Source organism: Plasmodium malariae (assembly GCF_900090045.1).
Source record: "Plasmodium malariae genome assembly, chromosome: 10".
NCBI classification, from domain to species: domain Eukaryota; phylum Apicomplexa; class Aconoidasida; order Haemosporida; family Plasmodiidae; genus Plasmodium; species Plasmodium malariae.
This window is the reverse complement of record NC_041784.1, coordinates 795804-819515: the sequence shown is the minus strand read 5'-3', so window position 1 is coordinate 819515 and position 23712 is coordinate 795804. Positions and strand designations below refer to the sequence as shown.

General features: G+C 27.7%; 5 protein-coding genes across 5 annotated transcripts; 1 reads left to right on the top strand and 4 right to left on the bottom strand.

Moving 5' to 3' along the window:
• Window positions 1-201: 201 nt before the first annotated feature.
• On the bottom strand, window positions 202-2261 carry PmUG01_10027500 (conserved Plasmodium protein, unknown function; the record flags this gene model as incomplete). The annotated part of the gene is given in 2 exon segments (XM_029005463.1): window positions 202-1812; window positions 1827-2261. The coding sequence occupies 2 exon segments, from the start codon at window positions 2259-2261 to the stop codon at window positions 202-204; spliced, it is 2046 nt and encodes a 681-aa protein (XP_028862050.1).
• Window positions 2262-4254: 1993 nt separating this feature from the next.
• SR1 (serine/arginine-rich splicing factor 1, putative) lies at window positions 4255-5510 on the bottom strand (the record flags this gene model as incomplete). Its single annotated transcript, XM_029005462.1, has 2 exons — window positions 4255-4839; window positions 5172-5510. 2 exons carry the CDS (start codon window positions 5508-5510, stop codon window positions 4255-4257), a joined length of 924 nt encoding a protein of 307 aa, XP_028862049.1.
• A 5556-nt stretch (window positions 5511-11066) lies between these two features.
• On the top strand, window positions 11067-14741 carry FACT-L (FACT complex subunit SPT16, putative; the record flags this gene model as incomplete). The annotated part of the gene is made up of 3 exons (XM_029005461.1): window positions 11067-14009; window positions 14202-14340; window positions 14665-14741. 3 exons carry the CDS (start codon window positions 11067-11069, stop codon window positions 14739-14741), a joined length of 3159 nt encoding a protein of 1052 aa, XP_028862048.1.
• Window positions 14742-16784: 2043 nt separating this feature from the next.
• PmUG01_10027200 (UTP--glucose-1-phosphate uridylyltransferase, putative) lies at window positions 16785-19121 on the bottom strand (the record flags this gene model as incomplete). The annotated part of the gene is made up of 1 exon (XM_029005460.1): window positions 16785-19121. One exon carries the CDS (start codon window positions 19119-19121, stop codon window positions 16785-16787), a length of 2337 nt encoding a protein of 778 aa, XP_028862047.1.
• A 2757-nt stretch (window positions 19122-21878) lies between these two features.
• On the bottom strand, window positions 21879-22862 carry CPbeta (F-actin-capping protein subunit beta, putative; the record flags this gene model as incomplete). The annotated part of the gene is made up of 1 exon (XM_029005459.1): window positions 21879-22862. One exon carries the CDS (start codon window positions 22860-22862, stop codon window positions 21879-21881), a length of 984 nt encoding a protein of 327 aa, XP_028862046.1.
• Between the last annotated feature and the right edge of the window lie 850 nt (window positions 22863-23712).

The window sequence follows — 23712 nt, the reverse complement described above, 5'->3', positions numbered from 1 at the left end:
GTCATTTGGAAGTAGGAAAAAACAGTAATGGGAAAATTATATTATTCAGTGTGTCACCTTTAAAGTTTGGTTATTTATATATTTTTTGAAATTTTTTTTTTTTTTTTTTTTTTTTTTTTTTTTGTTATTACTCTTCGTTTGTTCTGTACCATGCCTCATTTCCCATTTCTGATATTCATGCCCCACACCCTATTAGGATGATTATTCCTCAACTCTCCGTATAAAATGAAAACTTGCTATTTTCATTTCTGCCAATATGCCATATTTGATCCACTTGTTATTTTTGTAAATTTTGATCATCCCATGATTTGTAACAGCAACAAGAAAATTGTTTTCATTAAAGTCAAAATCTTTTATATTAGTCCCATTAATATTTTTGAGCATCCAATTGTTATATTCTATATCAAAAATGTAGAAATAGTCTTGTTGATCTAGTACCCAAAGTTTATTATTTCTATCAAATGCTAATGATTTTAACTTAGAGATGCCATATGCTTTTTTTTCTTCTTTCCATTCATACTTGTTCCATTTTTGTAATTCTCCTCTTAAATTTATACCCCATATTTTATTTTTAATACTTGTCACTATTTTTAAAAAATATGTATCTGTAAATGTATCCATTTTATGGAAATATTTATTATTCATTAAATACCCTGGTTTAAATTTTCTATTAATGCATATTATATATCCATTTTTAGTAGTACTTATGGATAAAAAAGATTCATATAAAATCTTTATGTTCTTCCATTGATACCCATCCCATACATAGACCTTTCCAATATTATTAAGAGCTATCATATTTTCAAATAATGTGAAACCTTGCATTCCGCTGCTTTTTCTTAACACCATCTTTCCATTCTTTCCTTGTGTTAAATTGTTTCTTGACTTGTTACATGACTCACCATTAAATTTGTTGCTCATTATGCCGTTCGTTATGTTGTCCATTTCCCCACACAGCTCGCCATTTACCCAGTTGTTTGACTTCTCACGTTCTGTTATTATTTCCTTCAAATAATTTGGAACATATCCAAGCTTCCTTGTCGCTTTTATTTCTTCTCTTTTCTTCGGCAGAAATGGCCCCCAAACCTCTATCCCCTCTGTAATTAATTTTATGTTTTTAATTAAAGATTGCGTATTCCTTCTTTCCATCATTTTGCAAGATTTCATTTTATCTGTACTCATATACTTTTCTGCTATTTTTAACATTTGTGATTTTGCTTTCATTATATTTAACTTTTTTTCCATATTTAACTTTCGGGCTTTATTGTATGGCATGAAAGAAGAGTAAGTTATATTATTGTCTAATTTCACATTGAAGGATTTTGTTGGACCCATTTTCATAATCGAATAAATATTTTCGGTAAATTGCTTCCTTAACTTTTCATTTACAATTTTGTTGCTACTACTTATAGTGTTAGCTGTGGCTAGCCTTTGAAATATCGATTCTCTTTTACTACTAATTTTTTTTCTTCTTCCTTCATCATTCCTATGGCTTTGTTCCTTGTCCTCTTCCTCGTTACTTTTTTTTTCAACTTCGTAATTTGCATTCTCTACTTCGCTATTTACATCTTCTACTTCGTTATTTGCATTTTCTACTTCGCTATTTACATCTTCTACTTCGCTATTTACATCTTCTACTTCGCTATTTACATCTTCTACTTCGCTATTTACATCTTCTACTTCGCTATTTGCATCTTCTACTTCGCTATTTACATCTTCTACTTCGCTATCTACATCCCCTACTTCGCTATTTACATCCCCTACTTCGCCATATTCATCTTCTACTTCTTTTTCTTTTTCTTTTTCTTTTTTTTTTTTTTTTTTTCTTCTTCTTGGTCGTTCCCTTGCTTTACACTCTCTTCAATTTGGGGTTTAACGTTGTTCGTAGAATATTTCGAAACAAGGTGAGGATACGCCATCATTATTTTCCCCTTTGTTTTCGGTAATGAAGTGTTTCCCCTCTTTAGACTTAGTGTATTCCCAACAGCACTTAGATACATGGACTTTGTTCTTGTATGAGCATTTTTATCTAAGGCACTTTTTTTTTTTTTTTTTTTCATATAGGACAATTTTAATTCTGTAATATTTTCACCTAACTCTTTTTCTCCATCAGATGGATCATCACTTGTAGATTTGTTCTGTTTACCTGTACGTAGTCCTTTTCTCAATGAAGTGTTAGACCCTTTATCAGGAATATTCGTATCAATGGAACTACTATCATAGTTTAAATTTGCAATAGTTCTTCTTTTAATATTTCTCATTGTCCATAAGTGCTATTCGCTAGTCACTTTGTAAAGAGAAGAAAAAAATAATATAAAATATAGAATAAAAAATAATGTAAAATAATAAATTGATAATAAATTAAAAACAAATGAATAATAAAAGTTCCTAGTGCGAGTTAATCAGTGTATGTTATTAAATAATATTGAAAAAGCTTTACGCAAGTTGGATGTGCACATCGTAATTTGTAATATATATATATATATGTATGTGTGCACCTGAATGTATATATGTATATCTACATATACATGTATATATATGTATGCAATAACGAAAGAGAAGCAATCTCCTTAACATAAAAATTACACACATATATACAAGTATATATGCAGGTAATATATACACGTTTAAGAAAAATTTTTAACCCTTTTAAAATAATATGTTCAAGCTGTCAAAAAGTTTGTATTAAAGAATGACATGTCTACAGTGTTATTAAATTTAAAAAGGAATTTCTTTTTCCTTTTTTTTTTTTTTTATGTGTTTTTACTTAACATGAAATTAAAAACTTATGAAAAAATATTTTTTTATAAACAACCAAACAAAAAAAAAAAAAAAAAAAAAAAATAGCTAGCTAGCTACTTTTTATAGTTGCATTAACAATGTAAAATATATACTGATACATATGTAAACAATTTAGGTATTCATACATTTTATATATTAAGGAGTGTTGTATGTATATGCATGTTGCATAACTAAATAAAAAAATAAGGAACAGTGCAAAAAAAATTTCAGGCTAATTCAATTCATTTTTGATATAATAAAATGCTCAAATTAAAAAAGACTAAAAATAAAATGATAAAGATTAAAAACTATAAAAAAAAAAAAAAAAAAAAAAAAAGAAGCAAAGAATTAAAAAATTCAATATATTTGCTTTTTTTTTAAAGCTCCTGCAAAAACGTAACAGAACGGTTTGCAACTCTACAACGTATTATTAAGCTATACATTTTTCCTTATTCGGGAAAGTAATTATTCACATGCTTGTATATATATACATATAGGGCATAAGCACATACGGGCATAAGGGGCACATGTGCTTACGTGCATATATATGCTCATGGTGAATATATGCAAAATGATCATTTAAAAACCTTTCGGCTTTTTTCATTATAAAAATCCATTAGCGCCCCACAAATATCGTTCTAGATAGGGATGATATGAAATAAATCCTTTCATAATTCAAACAATTAAGACAATAGTTTCTGCACCTTAGTCAACATGTATTTATAGCTAGGAAAATATACTGAACATCCTTTGTATATCACATCATACAGATAGTGATATGCTGTTTGGTTATAATGGACTCCATGATGGCAAAATAAAGGTTGGGCATAAAAGTAAAATATTATATGCTATTTTAAAAAATTTACATATAAGCTGGTGATTATTTTATTTATAAATATTTATTTAAAAAAAATTTATAAAACATTATATGCAATATACAATTTATTTGTCACTATAATGTCTATACGTATATGCGCATATATGTATATGTATATATATATATATATATATATATATATAGGCATACATACATATATACATATAAAACACAATTAACATATGTAGAAATTTTTAAAATAAATGTAATCATATACGCAAGTAAAATAATGAAACTGGGGGAAAATACATGCATATATATATATATATATATCTACATATCTACATATATATACACATACACATATACAAGTACATATACACAAACATGTACATATACGTACACACATTTCTACACACATAATGTGCCTGATAAAACTTCCGTTTTGAAAAGTTGATCTTAAAATAAAAAAAGGAAAAAAAAAAAAAATTATACCTAATTTAAATTATACACAAGTTTACTATAAATAAATGTCTTTATTCCATGTAAAAAATATATGTATACATATACATAAATTTTTTTACATACAAAAATTACGTAAATTATATGCATTTTCAATGATATTTTAATTTCCCTTTTACATAAAACATAAACATCTAATGTCTTCTTTTATGTGACCATGAGGAGGATCTAGAAACTGATCTAGACTCAGATCTCGACCCAGACCTGGATCCAGATTTAGATATTGATCTATTATTTCTTCTTCTTTCTTGGTATGATAAACTTCTAGAATAACTTCTTTTTTTATCATAAGCATCTCTTCTTCTATCCATACTTCTACTTCTACTTCTGCTACTTGAGCTTCCACTTCTGCTTCGGCTTCTACTATAGCTTCTACTGCTATAACTTCTGCTTCTACTTCTAGTATACGACCTCTTGTCACTTCTTGAGTAACTTCTACTTGAATAACTTCTATTTCTACTATTGTATCTACCATATCCTCCTTCATCTCGACGCCATGATGTCTTTTTCTGTCTTATTGTTATTTTTGTTTTTTCTCCTTCATGTGATCTAAAAGTAGACCCGTTAAACTTTTCAATAGCTTCAAGCATATCTTCTTTATGAAAAAAAGATACTTCACCTGTACCATTTTTGAAAACATCCGCATGCCCACATTCCCCCGCATCTCTTAAGTGATCTTTTAAATCTTGCCAGCTACCTGACAGAGGCAACCCAGAAACCTGTGGAACGGCAGAAAAGGCAAAAATGAAAAGTATGACAAAAATGACAAAAATGACAAATATGACAAAAATGACAAATATGACAAAAATGAAAAAATAATAAAATAAAAAAACGTGAAAAAAAAGTGCCTTAACAGGGCCATACGTACAAACACATATAAGTACATACACACATACTTACACGTATACATAAGTATATATATATATATGTGCACGCCCATATAGTGCCCATAATGCATTGTACGTTTGTACATACAGGTACGTAAATTATACACAAATGTAAATCCACTTTTCGCGTAAAAAATAATTATATATTATATATTTGTTATTACTTCAACGACGTATTTTCCTCTTCTCGATTTAACTCCTCTACTCATCATTCCTCTACCGCCTCTAGAATTATATTTGCCATTATCTCTTGCATTAAATGGAACTTCCACTCTTAGTTTATTGCCTCCAAAATCACAGCCATCTTTTTCTTTTATTGCATCTGCTGCATCCCTCGCATCTTCAAATTCTATAAATGCAAAAGCAGCCCCTGATACTGTTTTTTTGATATCACATTTTACTATAGTACCGTATTTACGAAACTCATTTTCTACATCTCTTGATGTTACATGAGATGGTAAATTACCGACATAAATTCTTGATAAACTATCACGCATAACCATTTTACTTTTATCTAATTATTTTTCTTAAAAATGTTTTATATAACTTGGTAATGTTATTCTGTTGTATTTCGCTTTTTTATTTTTATTACATTAATTCGCTTAATTTTGCGCGTAATATATTTATAAATGTATATATATAAATATATATGAATGAATACATATAAATGTATAAACATAAATATATATATATGATCGTACATATATATATATGTGTATGAACTTGTTACAAATACGAGAAAAAAATTTCTGACTGACGTGCAGGCTTTTAATGAAAACTACTTATAATTTTTTTAACTTTCAACTGTTAACTGCTATCTCTTCACTTATTAAAATTAATAATTTTCTTTTCTTTTTTTTATAATTTACAGTCATTTATAAAAAAAAAAAAAAACTCGGACGTACATAAATATGTACTTGAATAGTTCCTTTTTAGTCAAATATACCTATATATATATATATATATATATATATATACAAGCGATTGCAGCTTTTGTTTTAATTTAATTATATTTAAATATATATTATATACATACGTATATATATATACATATATATTACTTTATCTTGAATAACCAATTAGTGACTATTAAAAAAATAAATTTATAAACAAAATTTTATAATATATAAAAAAAAAAATAAAAATATGTATTTATGTTTTAATATGTATGTTTTAATATGCATATATGTTTCAATATGTATATATGTTTCAATATGTATATATGTTTAAATATATGTATACAGGTAAAAATAAATATAATAATAAAAAACAGATTGTTTTACTCAATGTAAATGTGAATACCCCGATGCAGATATGTCATTCATTATTTCTAAATTTTTTATAAAATTGTTTTGTATAACAAAATATTTTTACACTTGATATAGATATATGTATACATTACGAATACGCATATATTCGCATATATACACAATATATTTTGTATTATATCTTCATTTTAATTTTTATATATATGTGCATAGAGTTTATATATCAATTTACCATACATATTATAACGAAATGGAACATTCGTTTCTACATGATAAAAACAATTATTATTTTATGCAGTGTATAACGTTATGGTATAATAAAAAAAAAAAAAAAAAAAGGAAAAATTGTTGAACAAATGAAAATAATATAAAGAAAAACTGGAAGAAGATAAAATGGAAAAAGAAAAAAATGAAAAAATGGAAGATAAAACGGAAAAAAAAAAAATGAAAAAATGGAAGATAAAACGGAAAAAATAAAAATGAAAAAATGAAAGAAAATGGAATAAGAAAAAATTGAAAAAATGGAAGAAAATGGAATAAGAAAAAATGGAAAAAATAAAAAAAAAAAAAAAAAATTAAATATAATTTGAACAAAATAAAAGAATAATGATTTATTGACGCTTTTTATTTGTCATTTTCGTTTTTTAGCTCTTTTCTTTTTTATAATATAAATAGAATGTATAAAATAATATTTTAAAAAGCTTACTTACTGTACTAATACCCATCCTATAATGCACATTAATAATTTTAATTTTAATTTTATTTAAGAAAATAAAATGTGTTATATAAAACAGGAAAAATGTACCACACTATAATTATACTCTTATTATCGTCGTATATGAATATATCTGCATATTATTATATAGAGTCGTTATATACATATATATATATATATATATATATGTATGTATGTATGTATGTATGTATGTATATACACGTACGTACATATCATTTTTACGTGTGCTGTAAAATATTTAAATAAAAAAATAATTGCAGTTATGGTTGTACTTTTTTTTAGTAATTATCGACATTTTAAGGGATATGCCCAATATGAGTTCTATACCGTTTCTTTCATTAAGGTTAAGAAGTACATAAACGTATGAAAGTATGTACACATGTACGTAATATTGTATACGTGAAAAATGGTACTCCACAAAATGTATGTACCATTTAAGAGAATATAATATATAGACAATGAGAAGTAAATTATATATAAAATTTTAATTTGAAATTTATTACTTGTACAGACGAATAATGTCGAATAATGCTTCATTCATATGTTCATATATCAGTAGTATGTATGTGAAGTATACATACATGTTTATAATAATTAAAGATTATTTAACGAAAATATATGCCTTTTAAAAATTTCCATATGCCCACTTCACCACATTCGCATGATAATTATTAACTGGTTTAAAAAGAATTAAAAAGCGCGAAAGAAGTAAAGCAGATAAAGCAGTAAAGCAGATAAAGCAGATAAGAAGTAAAGCAGATAAAGAAGTAAAGCAGATAAAGAAGCCAAAACAGGTAAAAACATGTAAAAAAAGTAAAACGGAACGTGTTTATTCTCTAATGTTTGTGTAAAATAGGTGTAATAAAACGAATACAAAAATGGTCAAAGATGTTACACGTGTTCATATGTGGCACTGTAAAACGGATATATATATAGGGTAAATATAGGAGAGCTAAAATTTTTTTTAAGTCTATATATTTTTCTCCCATACAAGTTTTATATCTTTATTTATGAACTCATGTGATACATGTAGTTATACATTTTGCATTAGAACGATTGAAAGGATTTTTAAAAGGAGTATATTGCCATATATTTGTAAGTACATAATTATATACTTGTTATGTATGTAAGCATATATGTGTACATTTATATACCTTTGCCCATAGCAGGTCTCATTAAATATGTAGGGGAAAAAACGAGAGATCGTTCTTTACCCAGTTTATCTATATGTTTTATCGAATTCATTTTTTTTTTTTTTTTTCATTAAAATGAAAAACACAAGGGATATAGACGAAATTTACGTCCTTCACAATGTATTAAAGAATGGCAATTTTTTATTTAACATAATTTAATCTTACAAAAAATAAACTGACACGTACATATCTCATATATCCAGATAATATAAATAAAACTATTTTTGTTTATGTATGTGTATATGTTTATATTTATATTTATATTTGAATTTTTTTATTTTTTTTTTATTTTTTCGTTTTAAATTAATTCCATCCCCACTTCCTGTTAATTTTTATTCATTTTTGTGCGTAAACGGGCAAAGTAGACGGATGGAAAATGTGCATGGAATAAACATCTTCATGCATTTTACACATACTTAAAGTTTTCCTTCATAATACTATGTATATATGTATGTACATGTATATGTAGGATCATGTAACTGTTTATAAGCTTACGACAAAGTGAACATATGGTGAAAATGCTTATATAAGCCTTTGTTGCATAAAAGTATATGACATTACCATAATGATATAACGAGTTGATATAGAATATGTATAACCAGGATACAGCTAATATGAATATTGCATTGTACTGTTACTATTATTAAAATATATGAAAGTCTTATAAATCGGTGAAAGTATAAACCTTTTTTTATATATGCTCCTTTACACAAATAAAAATACGCACTAGGAATTGTACAGTTAATATTTTATGAAAACAAAAAAAAATAAAAATCTTTGTTCACATAAATATATGTATTTATATATACATACATGCATACATGCATACACATATGTATATCTTTTTTTCCTAAAATGGATTTAAAAAATGTATTTTTAAAAAATTTCTTTTAAAAAATTGGCTCATTATATGTCTGAACGTTCAGAAGAATCAGCAATTTACATATTTATTAGATCTCACAAAGGAATGTAAAAATTATGAAAAACGTAAGGAGCAAATAAAAATTACGAGCATCATTGTTTTTTATTTTGCTACACATTAGAGTATACACATACATAGATAGATATGGGCACACATATATATATATATGTATACGTATATCTATATGCTCATACCTATGTATATGTTCTTAACGCGACAAGGTTATATTTCGAATTTCGCATTCTTAAAGACATCATTGTACGTGCATTAATTTGAGAACGAAACATTTAACTAAGTGTTTAACAAAGTGCTTAGAAAAATTTATAACAATATAATTAACAAAACGCTTAACAAATTTTATGACGAAATATTTCCTGAAATATTTTTTTCTAAATTTAGTCCATTTTAAGACAATAAAAAAAAAAAAAAAAAAAAAGAGAAAAATGAAAAATAAAAAAAAAGTGAAAAGAGAAAGAAGAAACAAAACAAAGCAAAGCTATGCAAACTAATGGGAAGGAAACTATCTCATGCACAATATTAAAATTTTCGTTATCCTATTTTTAAAGCGGTATTTTCCTTTATATTTTTGTTTGCTCCCCCTCTCCTCTCCTGAAAAATAATCTTACTTGACTCAACATAGTTATTTCACGTAACACATATTTTTGATTACTATATTTTTTTTTGCACATAATTTTATTATAATTCGGCTATGTGAATGCTAGTAATAGCTAGGAGCAATCACTATGTATATGTACTTAATATATGGTATATACGAACACGCCACAAGCATACACGCAATACGCATACCTCCAATACGCATACCTCCAATACGCATACCTTCAACACGCATACCTTCAATACGCATACCTTCAATACGCATACCTTCTATACACATACCTCCCAGAAGCATACCTCCCAGAAGCATACCTCCCAGAAGCATACCTCCCAGAAGCATACCTCCCAGAAGCATACCTCCCAGAAGCATACCTCTCGTAAGCATACGTACCATATTCGTACATGTTATGTTCTAGCATGCAGTAAGTATGCATGCTATATAAGAACATATACATACCACATACATGTGCATACGCCGCTCTCGGATATAATATTAAAATTTTTTTTTTTTAATTTTTCTTGTTCAGTTTTTTCTTTTTGACCGAACAAAAAATTTCATTCATTTTCATATGGTAATATGACCTTTCTTCATTATAACATTCACCCTTGACCCTTGAAATTTTTCTGAAAAACATGAACAGCTTTGCTATGAAATGTTAACGAGGTTACTGCTAAAATATATACGCAATTTATTTTAATAAAAAAAAAAAAAAAAACAAAAAAAAAAAAAAGAAGAGTAAACAAAGGAATAGGAAAAATACGTAGCAAAGAAGCACAAAATATACGAGGCTAATTAGCAGGAAAAACTCTAAGCGTACTAGTTGGCAAAATAGTAGGAAAAACACTAAGCCTGCTAGCTGGTAATATAATAAACAAAGGAGAAAGCGAAAAAGAGAAAAACATAAACTTGCTGATTGTACATAGTAAAAAAAAAAAGAAAAAGAAATAACGGAATAGTAAGAGTGGGTTAAAAAGGAACTATAACACAAGAGATATACACACATATATATATATATATATATACATATATGTGTGTACATGTATATGTATACCTGAGCTTGCACATTCAGAGGTATAAGGAATATAACTGTTTATACCTACTATATGAGAAGGAGCATAAAGGAGCGATCAACACATTAGTGAAGCAAACAGGGGTTGGTAGTACCAAGTTGAACGGTTCGGTATTCATTTTATTCTGAATTGATTATTCAAGTGGAAATATCGTTTAAGGGAAGTAGGGGAGTACTACATATAAAAAAAAAAAAAAAAAAAAAAAAAGTGTTAACAGGTGGTAGTGTATCAGAGTGTAAACCCTATAGAGCAAAATGACCGAGTTATTAGATATTGAAAATGCCAAGGCAAAGATAAACCTGGTGTTTTCATATTGGAAGAACGGTGATAGTAAAGAATTTAGTAAGAGCAATATTTTTTGTGTGTTATCAGGAAAATCAAGTAAAGATGAAAATGCCACGATACAAGAACAGTTTCAAATGTGGTTACTAGGATATCAATTAACTGAAACTTTTTTTTTATTTTTAAAAAATGAAAAATTAATAATTCTAACAAGTGACAAGAAGAAAAAATTTTTGCAGCCACTTTTGGAAAATATTGATGTTGTAGAAGTTTTAGAAAGGAATAATGACAACATAGATAATTTTGAAAAAATAAAAAAGACTATTGAGGATTCCAAATCAGAAGATATAGCTATATTAAAAGATACCGATGCAACAGGAATTTTTTTTGAGTGTTGTTATGATTTTATAAAAAAATTAAATAAATTCGAGTTAGATGTAAGTAATAATATAAAACATTTACTAAATTTTCGTTCAGACTCTGATATGAAAATACAGAAAAATGGAAGTGATATAGCTTGCATCATATTAAAAAGTATCCTCATTACAACTATTGAAAATGCATTAGATAGTGAAGAATTTGAAAGTCATGAGATGATAAAAGATAAGGCATTAAAATTTCATGAAAATAAAAAATGTATAATTAAGTTAAGAGACAAATTAAAAGTGGATATAGATGATATAGATGTAATATATAGTAATGTTCAGAGTGGGAATAAATTTATTTTAAACTACAAAAATAGTAATGATAAAAATTATTTATCACAGAATGAAGGTACAATACTTGTAGGTATAGGTATTAAATATAAAGAGTTATGTTGTAATATTACAAGGACACTACTACTCAACGCGAAAAGTCAACATAAGGAATTATATAATTTTACTGTAGCTATTGAAAAGTATATTATAAAAGAATGTTTGATTGTTAGTATGTCCTATTCAGATGTATATAAAAAGGCAGTAAATTATCTAAAAAGTAATAAAAGAGAGTATAGCAGTTTATGTGATATCGACTTAGAAGATTACTTTGTTAAATGTATAGGACACGTTATCGGATTAGAATTCATGGAAAAAGAATTTCTAATAACGGAAAACAATGTAAATACTGTTATTGAAAAGAATACTTCTTATAATCTATCAGTAGGTTTTGAAAATGTACATGGATATGATAAAAATAATTTTGCAATTTGGATTAGTGATACCATATTTATAAATGATAAAGGCGAAGTAACAATACTAACAGATGCTATAAGCAAAGAAATTAATACAATTTCATACGAATTGGAGGATAGTAAAAGCGATGATGAAGATAAAACAGATGTAAAAAAAGAAATAAAAAATGAAGACAAGAAGAAAACCGGTATATCAGCTAGTATATTAAATAATGCAGCAAGTGTTATCGTTTCGGATCGTTTAAGAAGAAGAAATAAAAATTCATTAGCACATAATAATGAACAAGAAATGGAAGAATTAAATAGAAGACAAAACGAATTGAAGGAAAAAAAAATGAATGAAATAAAATTTCGATTTTCTAAAGGAACAAGTGATTATAAAGATTTAAGTAAAAAAAATATTAAAAAGTTAGAAGACTTGAAAACATATAATGATGCAGATTTGCTTCCAAGAGATTTAAAACCAAATTTAATATGTGTTGATAACAAACATGAATGTATATTATTACCAATTAACGGAGCGCATATTCCTTTTCATGTATCTACCATAAAAAACTTAAGTTCGAATTATGAAGATAACAATGATATCTTTGTATTACGTATAAATTTTCAAGTACCAGGTAATCAGAGTGTTGTTAAGGGAGATTTTAATGCCTTTCCAACATTACAACAAAAAGAAATGTATATAAAAGAATTGATATTTAAATCCAATGATGAAAAACATTTGCAAATAATAGTGAAACAAGTAAAAGAATTAATCAAACAAGTTAAACAGAAAGAAGTAGAGGCAGATGTAAATGATCCCAAACATGCACAAGACAAATTAATTTTAAATAAAAGTGGAAGGAGAATAATACTACGTGATCTGATGACTAGGCCTAATATATTTACAGGAAGGAAAATTCTAGGTACGCTAGAATTACATTCTAACGGTTTGAGATATTCAGCTAATTCTAGGGGGAATACAGAACATATAGACATCCTTTTTGATGATATAAAGTATGCATTTTATCAACCATGTGATGGACAGTTAATCATACTAATACATTTCCATTTAAAAAGATATATTATGGTAGGAAAGAAAAAAACTTTGGATGTTCAATTTTATTGTGAAGCAGGTACACAAATTGATGATTTAGATAGAGCAAAAGCAAGAAATGTTTATGACCCAGATGAAATGCACGACGAAATGAAAGAAAGGGAACAAAAAAATAAATTAAATTTAATTTTTAAAAATTTTGTACAACAGATGCAAGATATATCTAAAATTGAATTTGAAATACCTTATCCAGAATTAACCTTTTCTGGGGTACCTAATAAAAGTAATGTAGAAATTTTTGTTACTGCTAATACTATTAATCATCTTGTTGAATGGCCTCCATTTATCTTATCTGTAGAAGATATTGAAATTGCTTCTCTAGAAAGAGTTCATCATGGATTACGAAACTTCGATATGATTTTTGTTTTTAAAGATTACACAAAACCAGTTAAAAGAATTGATGTTATTCCTACTGAATATATTGATACAATCAAAAAATGGCTAACTACTATTGACATTGTCTATTATGAAGGAAAGAATAACCTACAGTGGGGTAACATTTTAAAAACAATTTTGGCTGATATTGATTCTTTTGTCAATTCGAAGGGTTTCGACGGGTTCCTGGGAGAAGACGACGAGGAAGATGAGCACTCCGCCGAGGATGAGGACGAGGACGATGAGTATGAAGTCGACGAGTCCGAATTGGTAAGCTGATACACGCCCTGGTGCTATTCTACACGCACATATACATCATGCGTAATATGTGTAATGTGTACATTATGTAGATCATGTATAACTTGCACACCATATATTTCTAATACTTCATATACTACACCATTGCATATATTTGCTTGTGAGCCGGTGCACACGTATAATGACTTTACTTTTCGTTCACAGAGTGCAGAGGATGACAGCGATTACGACGACAGCGAAGAAGAAAGTTTAGCTACTGAGAGTGATGGAGAAGGGGAGGTAGAAGAAGACTCGGAAGATGAAGGCCTATCGTGGGATGAGCTCGAGGAGAGGGCAAAAAAAGGTCAAAAGGAAAAAAAAAAAAAAAAATGAGAAATGAAACATTTGCTTGAGATGTTATATCTGCAGGGATATACTATGTGCGAATTGAAAGTATTTTATTTTTTTTTTTTTTGTTTATTTTATTATTATATTATCATATTATTATTATTATTATTATTATTATTATTATTATTATTATTATTATTATTATTATTATTATTATTATTATTATTATTTTTTTATTTTTTTTTTTTTTTTTTTTTTTTTTTTATTTTATTATAATTTTTTTTATTATTTTTATTTTATCTCATTTTTTTTCCCTTTTTTTCGACCTTTCCCCCATTAGACGACAAAAAACGATTTGCCTACAAGAGTGATGACGATGAGGAAGGATATAATAAAAGGAAGAAGAAGAAGAACTAATATAGTATTATATTTGCAGTCTCATTTCTTTTAACTCCCAACTTTTGACTTTGCTTCCTCACACCCTGACTTCTATACGTCTTTACTTAAGTTTCTCCGTTTTTATATAATCACCAATGCACCGCCCCCTTTGCAGTTGTTGTACTGCTCCGTATTACTACTTTGTATTATCGCACCATCCATATGACTGTGGTATTGTTTAATCGTATGCTCGTGGTGTCCTCTCTTTTTTTTAATTCTTAGCACGCACATATTGTCGTTCCCGCTGTGTAGATACATACGTGCTCATATATACATACGTACATACATATGCGCGCAGAGGCTATAATATATTTTTTCCCCCAAATCTGTCATTTATATGTTATTAATAGAATTTTTTGGCTGTTCATATTTTTTTTTTTTTTTCTCATCCCCGAGAATGCCATAATACATGGCATTCATAATACTGTCGAACGGACTCTCGCGTATAGTGTATGTTGTACCTTATGAGAAAGGACCCATTATATTTTACGTATAATATTTCGCATATTATATTTTGCATATTATATTTTACGTATAATATTTCGCATATTATATTTTGCATATTATATTTTGCGTATTATACTTTGCATATTATATACCATGTATTATATTTTACGCGTTAAATTTTACGCATTAAATTTTACCTATTAAATTTTACTCATTAAATTTTACTCATTAAATTTTACGCATTAAATTTCACCTTATATTAATTTTCTCCCCGTAGTGGACCTATTTTAAATAACCAAATTACATGATGAAAAAGTCTCGTACAAGTGTGTGCGCATTTATTTTATATATACCTGTGTCCTAGGCATAAGTACGAAGATAAAGAGAAGAATTACATTTAGGAGGTACTTTAAGTGGTAAAATAAAATTTTTTTTTTTTTTTTTTGGATTTAATTCTGATCAATATAATAGTTTAAAACATATCAGAAGGTGCTGAACATTTTTTACAAATCATTTTATGTAAGTCTACCTGGTCCTACACATTTTTATATCATTTTTAATACGGGGTATCGGCATTTCTCGTCTTTTGCGTCATTCTACATACGTTTTTATGCTTACCATTTTTTAATTTATTCATTAACATTAAAATTTCATGTTGTGCATGATCTACAGTAAACTAAGAATTCTTAAACGGAAATAAATAAAAGAGCAAAATGAGTAAGTAAAACGAGTAAGCAAAATGAGCAGGCAAAATGAGTAAGTAAAATGAGCAGGCAAAATGAAAGGCCTTACGAATGACCTTAGAATAACCAAACAAATGGAACCTTTTTAAAACCAAAAAAAAAAAAATCGCTTATGCGTTTTTTGAAAAATGGAGAGGGAAGCTATGTAGATCTGCTAAATGGCACTGCAAAGGATCAAGCTCGGTATATTTGCATATATGTGCGTGTTCATGTAAATAATAAATACTTGTGCATGTATTTAGCCAACCCCCGTGAAAACAAATAAATATCAATGTGTGTTATGCGCCCTCGGACATACCCCCATTTGTTTCACACATATATATACACACATACGTACGTAAATAAATACGCACATACACACATGCGCCCATACATACATACATACATATACATGTGTATATCTACCTATAAGCTTGTTATAAATGTACCAAAATAGAAGAGTTTTTCGCTACATAATAAAAAAACAAATGCAAGCATAAATTCATTGAGGGGTGTGAAAAAAAATAAATAGAAAAATTAGAAAAATTGGAAGCAATTGAGTAAATAAAAAAAATGAAAATAATCGAAATAATCGAAATAATGGAAATAATCGAAATAATCGAAATAATGGAAATAATCGAAATAATGGAAATAATCGAAATAATGGAAATAATCGAAATAATGGAAATAATCGACATAATGGAAATAATGGAAATAATCGAAATAATCGAAATAGTCGAAATGGTCGAACTGAATAAGGGGAGAAAACATATTTTCTGCTGCTACTTCCCCCCAAATTTGTGCCCAAAGGCGAATAAATAAAACACCACCGCGTAGCACCTAGCAACCACACTTAGCCGCTTATTATGAGTGCTTCCCTTTTTACCAATTTGTACCCCCTCATTTTTAAGTTGTCTGGATGATCATTTGACTTGTGATGAAGAGGGACAAGTTCATATCCTCTATTTTTTATGTACAAACTTTGATCTAGTATAAAAGGAGTAGTAGTAGAATCTTCCGCATTCAAACGCTCAATAACCAAGGTTCCATCTAAATAAAGATTCGTAATAATAGTATCTGACTTAATCCAAAGGGTAGAATTATTGCTTATCATTATATTTCCTTTTATTTTGTTTATTAAATGAGTTAAGGTGAAGGCAAATTGTGGCTCTATTAAAACTTTAGGAGGCATACAATATCGTACCCCATTAAATGTTTTGTTATCCATTTTACCCATATTAAAGTTTTTCCTGTTGTACGTACAAGCCAATTCTATGAATGCACAGTTGCTATAATATAGATCTGCTTCTGCGCTATATATGCATTCAGGATGTACGTTATTATTTTGAGTTTTTCTTTGCGCATTGAAGGAATTATTTTTCACTGCAGAAAAGCACAAAGCCCTGTCCAACTGGGTAACACCAACTCTGCTATATCTGTAGTTAGCATTACAGCAGCAGTTACCGTTGCTGTCGCCATTTTGTCTGTCAGGACTGCTTTTATTTTTATTTATTATTTTTTTTTTTTTCCCCTTGCTCTCTGGTCCTTCTGCATTCCATTCCGTTCCCTTTTCGTGCGAGAAATATAAATAGGCAAAATCTTGCATCATACTTTCGACCCTCGTGGGGTGCATAAAGTACTGGCGCGTATTGTCTGTATATTTCGGGTTCATATATTCGGGTACTATCCCGTTCGTTTTTTTTAATATTTCATTATATTTTGTTATTTCAAATAAGATGGCACCAGTATTACCTGGGTATAAAGAATAACCTTCTGTGTCAACCAGTTCCTTATTGTTTGTTTGCTCTATGATTGATCCTAAGAGATTGTATTCTATGTTGACCACATTCATACATGTATCTGTATTTGTGCATTTACATATAGCTCCAATTTCTTCCCCAGGTTTTCTTGAAATAGCTAAAAAGTTCATGTGTAACTCTTTCTTTATTGTAACCCCTAAACAAACAAATAAAACTTTAATAGCTAAAGCATTCGTATCTTGAAAAAAGTATAAATATTTATACCCCTTTCTAACTAAATCATCGATTTCAATATGCTTACTAATCAAAGAGTGAATATCCCCGTGGCCATGTGGTTTTTTAGAAAAATAAAATGTATTATTTTTATAAATGAAATCTAAATGTGCTTCGTTATCTTTAAAACAGAATACTTTTTTTTGTTTTAAAAAATAAATTTGACTTTTTTTTAAAAAAAAATATTTGTTACATTGAAAAAAATCAATAGTCTTCTCATATGTATCATCAGATAGCATGATAATAAATGGTATATCTATTTCTTTATTTTTATTTTTTTTAATAAAATCTTGAAATGCTTTCAAATAATTACAATAGTATTCAATATAAGTTTTTTCAGATACTACATCAGTTATCAACTTTAATTTTATATCCTTGTGGTTTAGTCTTTCGCCTAAACCTCCCGCTAACAAAATGAAGCACACTCGGTCTATTTCCTGTAGTCCTATATTTTCATAATATATATATTCTTCAATAACTGAAATGTTTGGAGGGAGCACTCCAGAAGAGGGTGAAGCATATGAAGCGGAAGAAACGGCAGATATTGCAGCAACCCTTTCATCTTCCTCCTCCTTATTCATACTTCTCATCTCACTAGGTAAGATAACACCATTTTTACTGTACTGATCCGTTTGGACAATTTCATCAGTCGAGGTATTAGTTACCGGCGTGCTTCCATCCTCAGTCAAAGAAAATGAATTACACGCTAATACTGTCCCCTCATCGAAACTATCTTCATTAGTGTTATTTGATATGGATGAAGAAGTATTAACTCCATTTTTATTCGTTTCTACATATAAACTGTGCATGTATAATTTGTTGTCTGTATCACTACATTCATTAAATTGAGGACAGGAATTTTTCCAATGAAACTTTATTTTTGTTAAATTATCTGGTTGTTCTATCATACAATTTGCATATTTATTAGTTGCTCTTTCTGATTTTTTTAAAAGGGTTTTGGCTCTTTCCACATACTTAACTAGCCCATCTGGATAAACAACTTCAAATTCTTTTATTTGTTTGATAATGTCGAAGATAGTGATCTCATTTAGTCCTTCATGGTTTAATAACTCCATTTGGTCTGTCTCAATCAAATCGTAGATATACCTTTTATTCTCATCACCAACTATTTTAATTAAATCCTTTATTTTTTCCATTCTTCTGAAAGGGAATCATCAATGTTGTTTTTGTTTTTTCCTTGAGTGGAGATTTGCTATATTTTTATTTATTTTCTGTTGCAAACATTTAAAAAAAGAAAAAAAGAAAAACTAAAAGGAGATTAGTACCTGTTCAACAAGTGAAAGTGGTTACCCTTTCCCACTATTTTTCCCCATTTATATGAACCTCTCTATATATCTATGTATATATCTATGTATATATCTATGTATATATCTATGTATATATCCATGTCTATATCTGTATTTGTATCTCTCTATATATCTATCTATACCTCTGTATCTATTTTCTTTTTTGCACCCTTACATGTCCACTGATGCACATCACGTAGTATGGACTTGAAAAAAAAAAAAAAAAAAAAAAATTTGAAAAATACCTTTATGTTTTGAAGTGTTCACTTGTTTAAACAAAATCCATGAACATTTAAGAGAACTTAACAAATATGCTAATAAAACAAAGTTCGTTTAATTAAAATCGTGTATATATAATGCATGAGGGACAATAGGAGAGAGAGAAGGGGGACGAGCATACATCAGAACAGTTGTCTGTAGTTCTTGAGTCTACTATATAATACATTGAATCGACATTTCTATATCTTTGTTACATGTGAAAAGTAAAAGAAGGGGCAAAAAAAAAAAAAGAAAAAAAGGCAAAAAAGAATCAGCTTTTTAACCTCTCCTTTTTTTCATTTCATTTTTTGCGTTCACATTGTTTTACGACATATCATAATTTTTTTCACATTATTTTATTTTAATTTTGCTTTTTTATTCTTTAATATGCTTTATTATACTTTAATATGCCTTATTTTGCTTCGTTTTTTATTTTATTTTATTTTGTGCTTCAATGTTCTCTAATCTCTCTAATGTATAACAGAAATTCGTTTATTTCGCTATTCTTTTGTGTTGTTAAAAAAAAAAAAAAGGGTTACAGTTCACAAGAAATAAGACGATTGAAACATTCTTATATTACATAAATGAACACATGCTAAAAAAGTTACTCGTTGCAGTTACTCAGGTTTTAGGTTAACGGAAAATAAAGCGCATGCGTGCGGTATTCATACACATACGTACATACATATATACATATATATATACATTCATATATACATATACATATATACATATATATATACATGCATATATACATATATATATATACATGCATATATACATACACATGTGTATACACATATATATACACATATATATACACAAATATATACACAAATATATACACATATATATACACATATATATATATATATATATGTAAATGTAAATACGCAGCTTCGTCCTTTCGAAGTTGCCGTTTCTTCCATGCACCAGCAGGTCTTTATCTCTTTATTTTAAACAGGTTCCAAACTTTTCTCAAACTATTATAAACACTTTTTAAAATATTCTATTGAGTCTTATGTTATAATGACATACAGAATTGGACAGAATTAAAAAAATTTTTTTTTTTTTTTTTTTGAAGTGTACAGGTTACAGCAAATAAAAAAAAGAAAAAAAAAAAAAAATGAACAGCTAGCTGATTTTTTTTTTTTTTTTTTTCTGAGTTAATTGTTGAATTTTGTTTTGAAATATTCCTCTTTTTGAAAAGGACTATTGTAGATTATCCGTTAATAAATGTGCATAATCATAAAATAGCAAAACTGTAGAAGATGATATATATGGGTCTATATATATATATATATATACATACATACATACATACATTTGTACAAACAAATTATATTTCGTTTACGAAAGTTCGAATTAGCATCTTTCGCAAAATAAAAAACAATAAATCCTTATGCTTATTAAATACATACCTATTTAAGGGCACAAGAATATAATATATATTTTTTTTTTTTTTACCTAAATAATTTTTGCAACAGTAAGCATTTGTCAAGTAGTATTACGGAAATATTATTTTTCTTTTGTAATAATTATTATTTCGTGAACAACGTTTATTAGGGATTTTTTGAACTTGTAAAAAGTCATGAACAGGAAAAAACGACACTCGCACAGGAGTACCTACACATGGATGCACGCACACATATATAAACATACACGCACGTGTAAATAAAAATACACACATGTGTACACACAAAGGTACAAACAAAGGTACAAACAAAGGTACATACAAAGGTACACACAAATGTAAACAAAAATGTAAACAAAAATGTAAACACAAATGTAAACACAAATGTAAACACAAATGTAAACACAAATGTAAACACAAATGCAAATACAAATGCAAACACAAATGTAAACACAAATGTACCTACGCGTTCTTCTCTTCCAACATACGTATGGCGTTAGCGACAAAATTTGCCAAGTTTCACGCGAAAGCATGAAAAAGGGTAAAATAAAAAAAAAAGAAAAATAAAAAAAAGAAGGAATGAACGAGCGAAAAAATGAATATATGAAAGAATGAAAAAATGAACGAAGGAAAAACTGAAAATACGAAAGAATGAAAGAATCAACGAGGGAAAAACTGAAAATACGAAAGAATGAAAGAATCAACGAGGGAAAAACTGAAAATACGAAAGAATGAAAGAATCAACGAGGGAAAAACTGAAAATACGAAAGAATGAAAGAATCAACGAGGGAAAAAATGAAAATACGAAAGAATGAAAGAATGAAGAAATGAAAAAATAAATTAAAAAATTACATAGTGAGATATTATAATATACAGTAAAAATGCGAATATAACGATTATGACTAAGCACGCTTCGCAGAAAGGCGCCCTCATCCTCAGGTGTTAACAGAGTATTCCGTTGGAGTGCTCAAATTTTTACTTTTCAATTTTAATTTTAATTCGTCCTGTACAGTGTCCTTCGAAAGGGAGATATTACTCGAAATGGAGTTAAAATTTCTAATTTTGTGATCATTATATTGTGTGTGATAAATTAAATCATTAAGTCTTAGAGAGTTTAAAATATCATTAATTTTCGATAGGTATATATATTCAATGCTTTTTCGTAGAGAGTTTTCAATACCTTCTATCATTTTGCCCATATTTTCCATATGGTAGAACTTATCTTTTATTAAATTAATGTTTGAAATTTTTTTGGGGTTTTCTAAAGCTTTATTAATAGAAGCAGATAAAATAATATCATTCTGTCTAGTTACAGAAAAATTAAGAGTAGTAGAAATTTGGTAATGTATAACTAAATGTGTTATATTTACTTGTATTAAATGTGTAGCTTCCCAAGTCATACATGTTATTTCATCATATTTTTCTTTTTTTTTAATTAAAAAGCAAGCGACAAATCCATCTTCTATGGGGTTTGGCCACAAATATACAGAAGATAACCCATTTATATAATATGCTTTTCTATATCTATCAAATACTTCATTATATGCTATTTCTAAACTCCTTAACTGTTCAGAGGGTACATAACCATTTGGGAAATGGTCAGGATAATATATATTTGTATATGGAGATCTGTATGAATCTTTTTCCTTATTAAACATATTACCTAAATAATACTTTTTTTCTTTACTATCAAATTTTATTTTTATTGGTCCTTCCTTATTTATTAAAATATTGTTAGTTAAATTTTGATCAATTCTTGATAATATTCTTATGGTTTCTTCAAATAAATGGGATGGTAAAGCGTTGCATATATTTAAAGCCGCCTCGATTTTTGCCTCTTCCATTTTTGCCCCTTCCATTTTTGCCCCTTCCATTTTTGCCCCTTCCATTTTTGCCCCTTCCATTTTTACTCTTTCCATTTTTACTCTTTCCATTTTTTCTTTTTTTTTTTTTTATAAAACGTGATAATATATACCAATTATGGTAAAAATGACGCCTATTTATAGTGACAAAATGAGGCTAAAATGATGTACCAAAAAATTGTTCTTGTCTAGGTAATAGCAGACCTGTTAGGAAGTATATTTTTTTATTATATTTTACTCTACTGTGTTTTAGTATTTTTTTTTTTTTTTATTTTTATTTTATTCTATGTTATTATTTTTTTTTTTGTAAAATCCTTGTCAAAAATGAAACCCCAATATTTCCAATTTGAGTATATTTTACATTTTTTTCAAACTGTAACACATATTTTTGCTTAACTTTCGTAGCGTTACACAGTATGCATGTAAATATATATATAAATATTTGTGTATGTGTGCGTATGTATTTTTTTTTTTTTTTTTTTGAACATTTACTTCAAATGTTCAATTTATAATTTACAATTTTTGGGAATCCCCTATGGAAATTTCTTTATGTACAGTGGTTAATAGCTATTAGCTTGTTGTAGCATTTTAACCCTTTGACCAATTCAAGAAAAGAAGAATGAAAAAGGAAAACAGAAAAAGGAAAATAGAAAAAGGAAAATAGAAAAAGGAAAATAGAAAAAGAAAAATAGAAAAAGGAAAAAATTATTTTTTCAAGCTCGTTAGTTCAGACAAAGGGTTTGACTTCGAAGTTGACATATTTAAAAAAAAAAAAAAAAAATTCCTGGTACACAAAAATTATTACACTCCATAGTAAAACATGAAATGCACATATATGTAAAATGTGTAAGGTATCTAAAGTATTTTATAATGTGTAAACTTGTGAAATGTCCAAAAATGTATATGC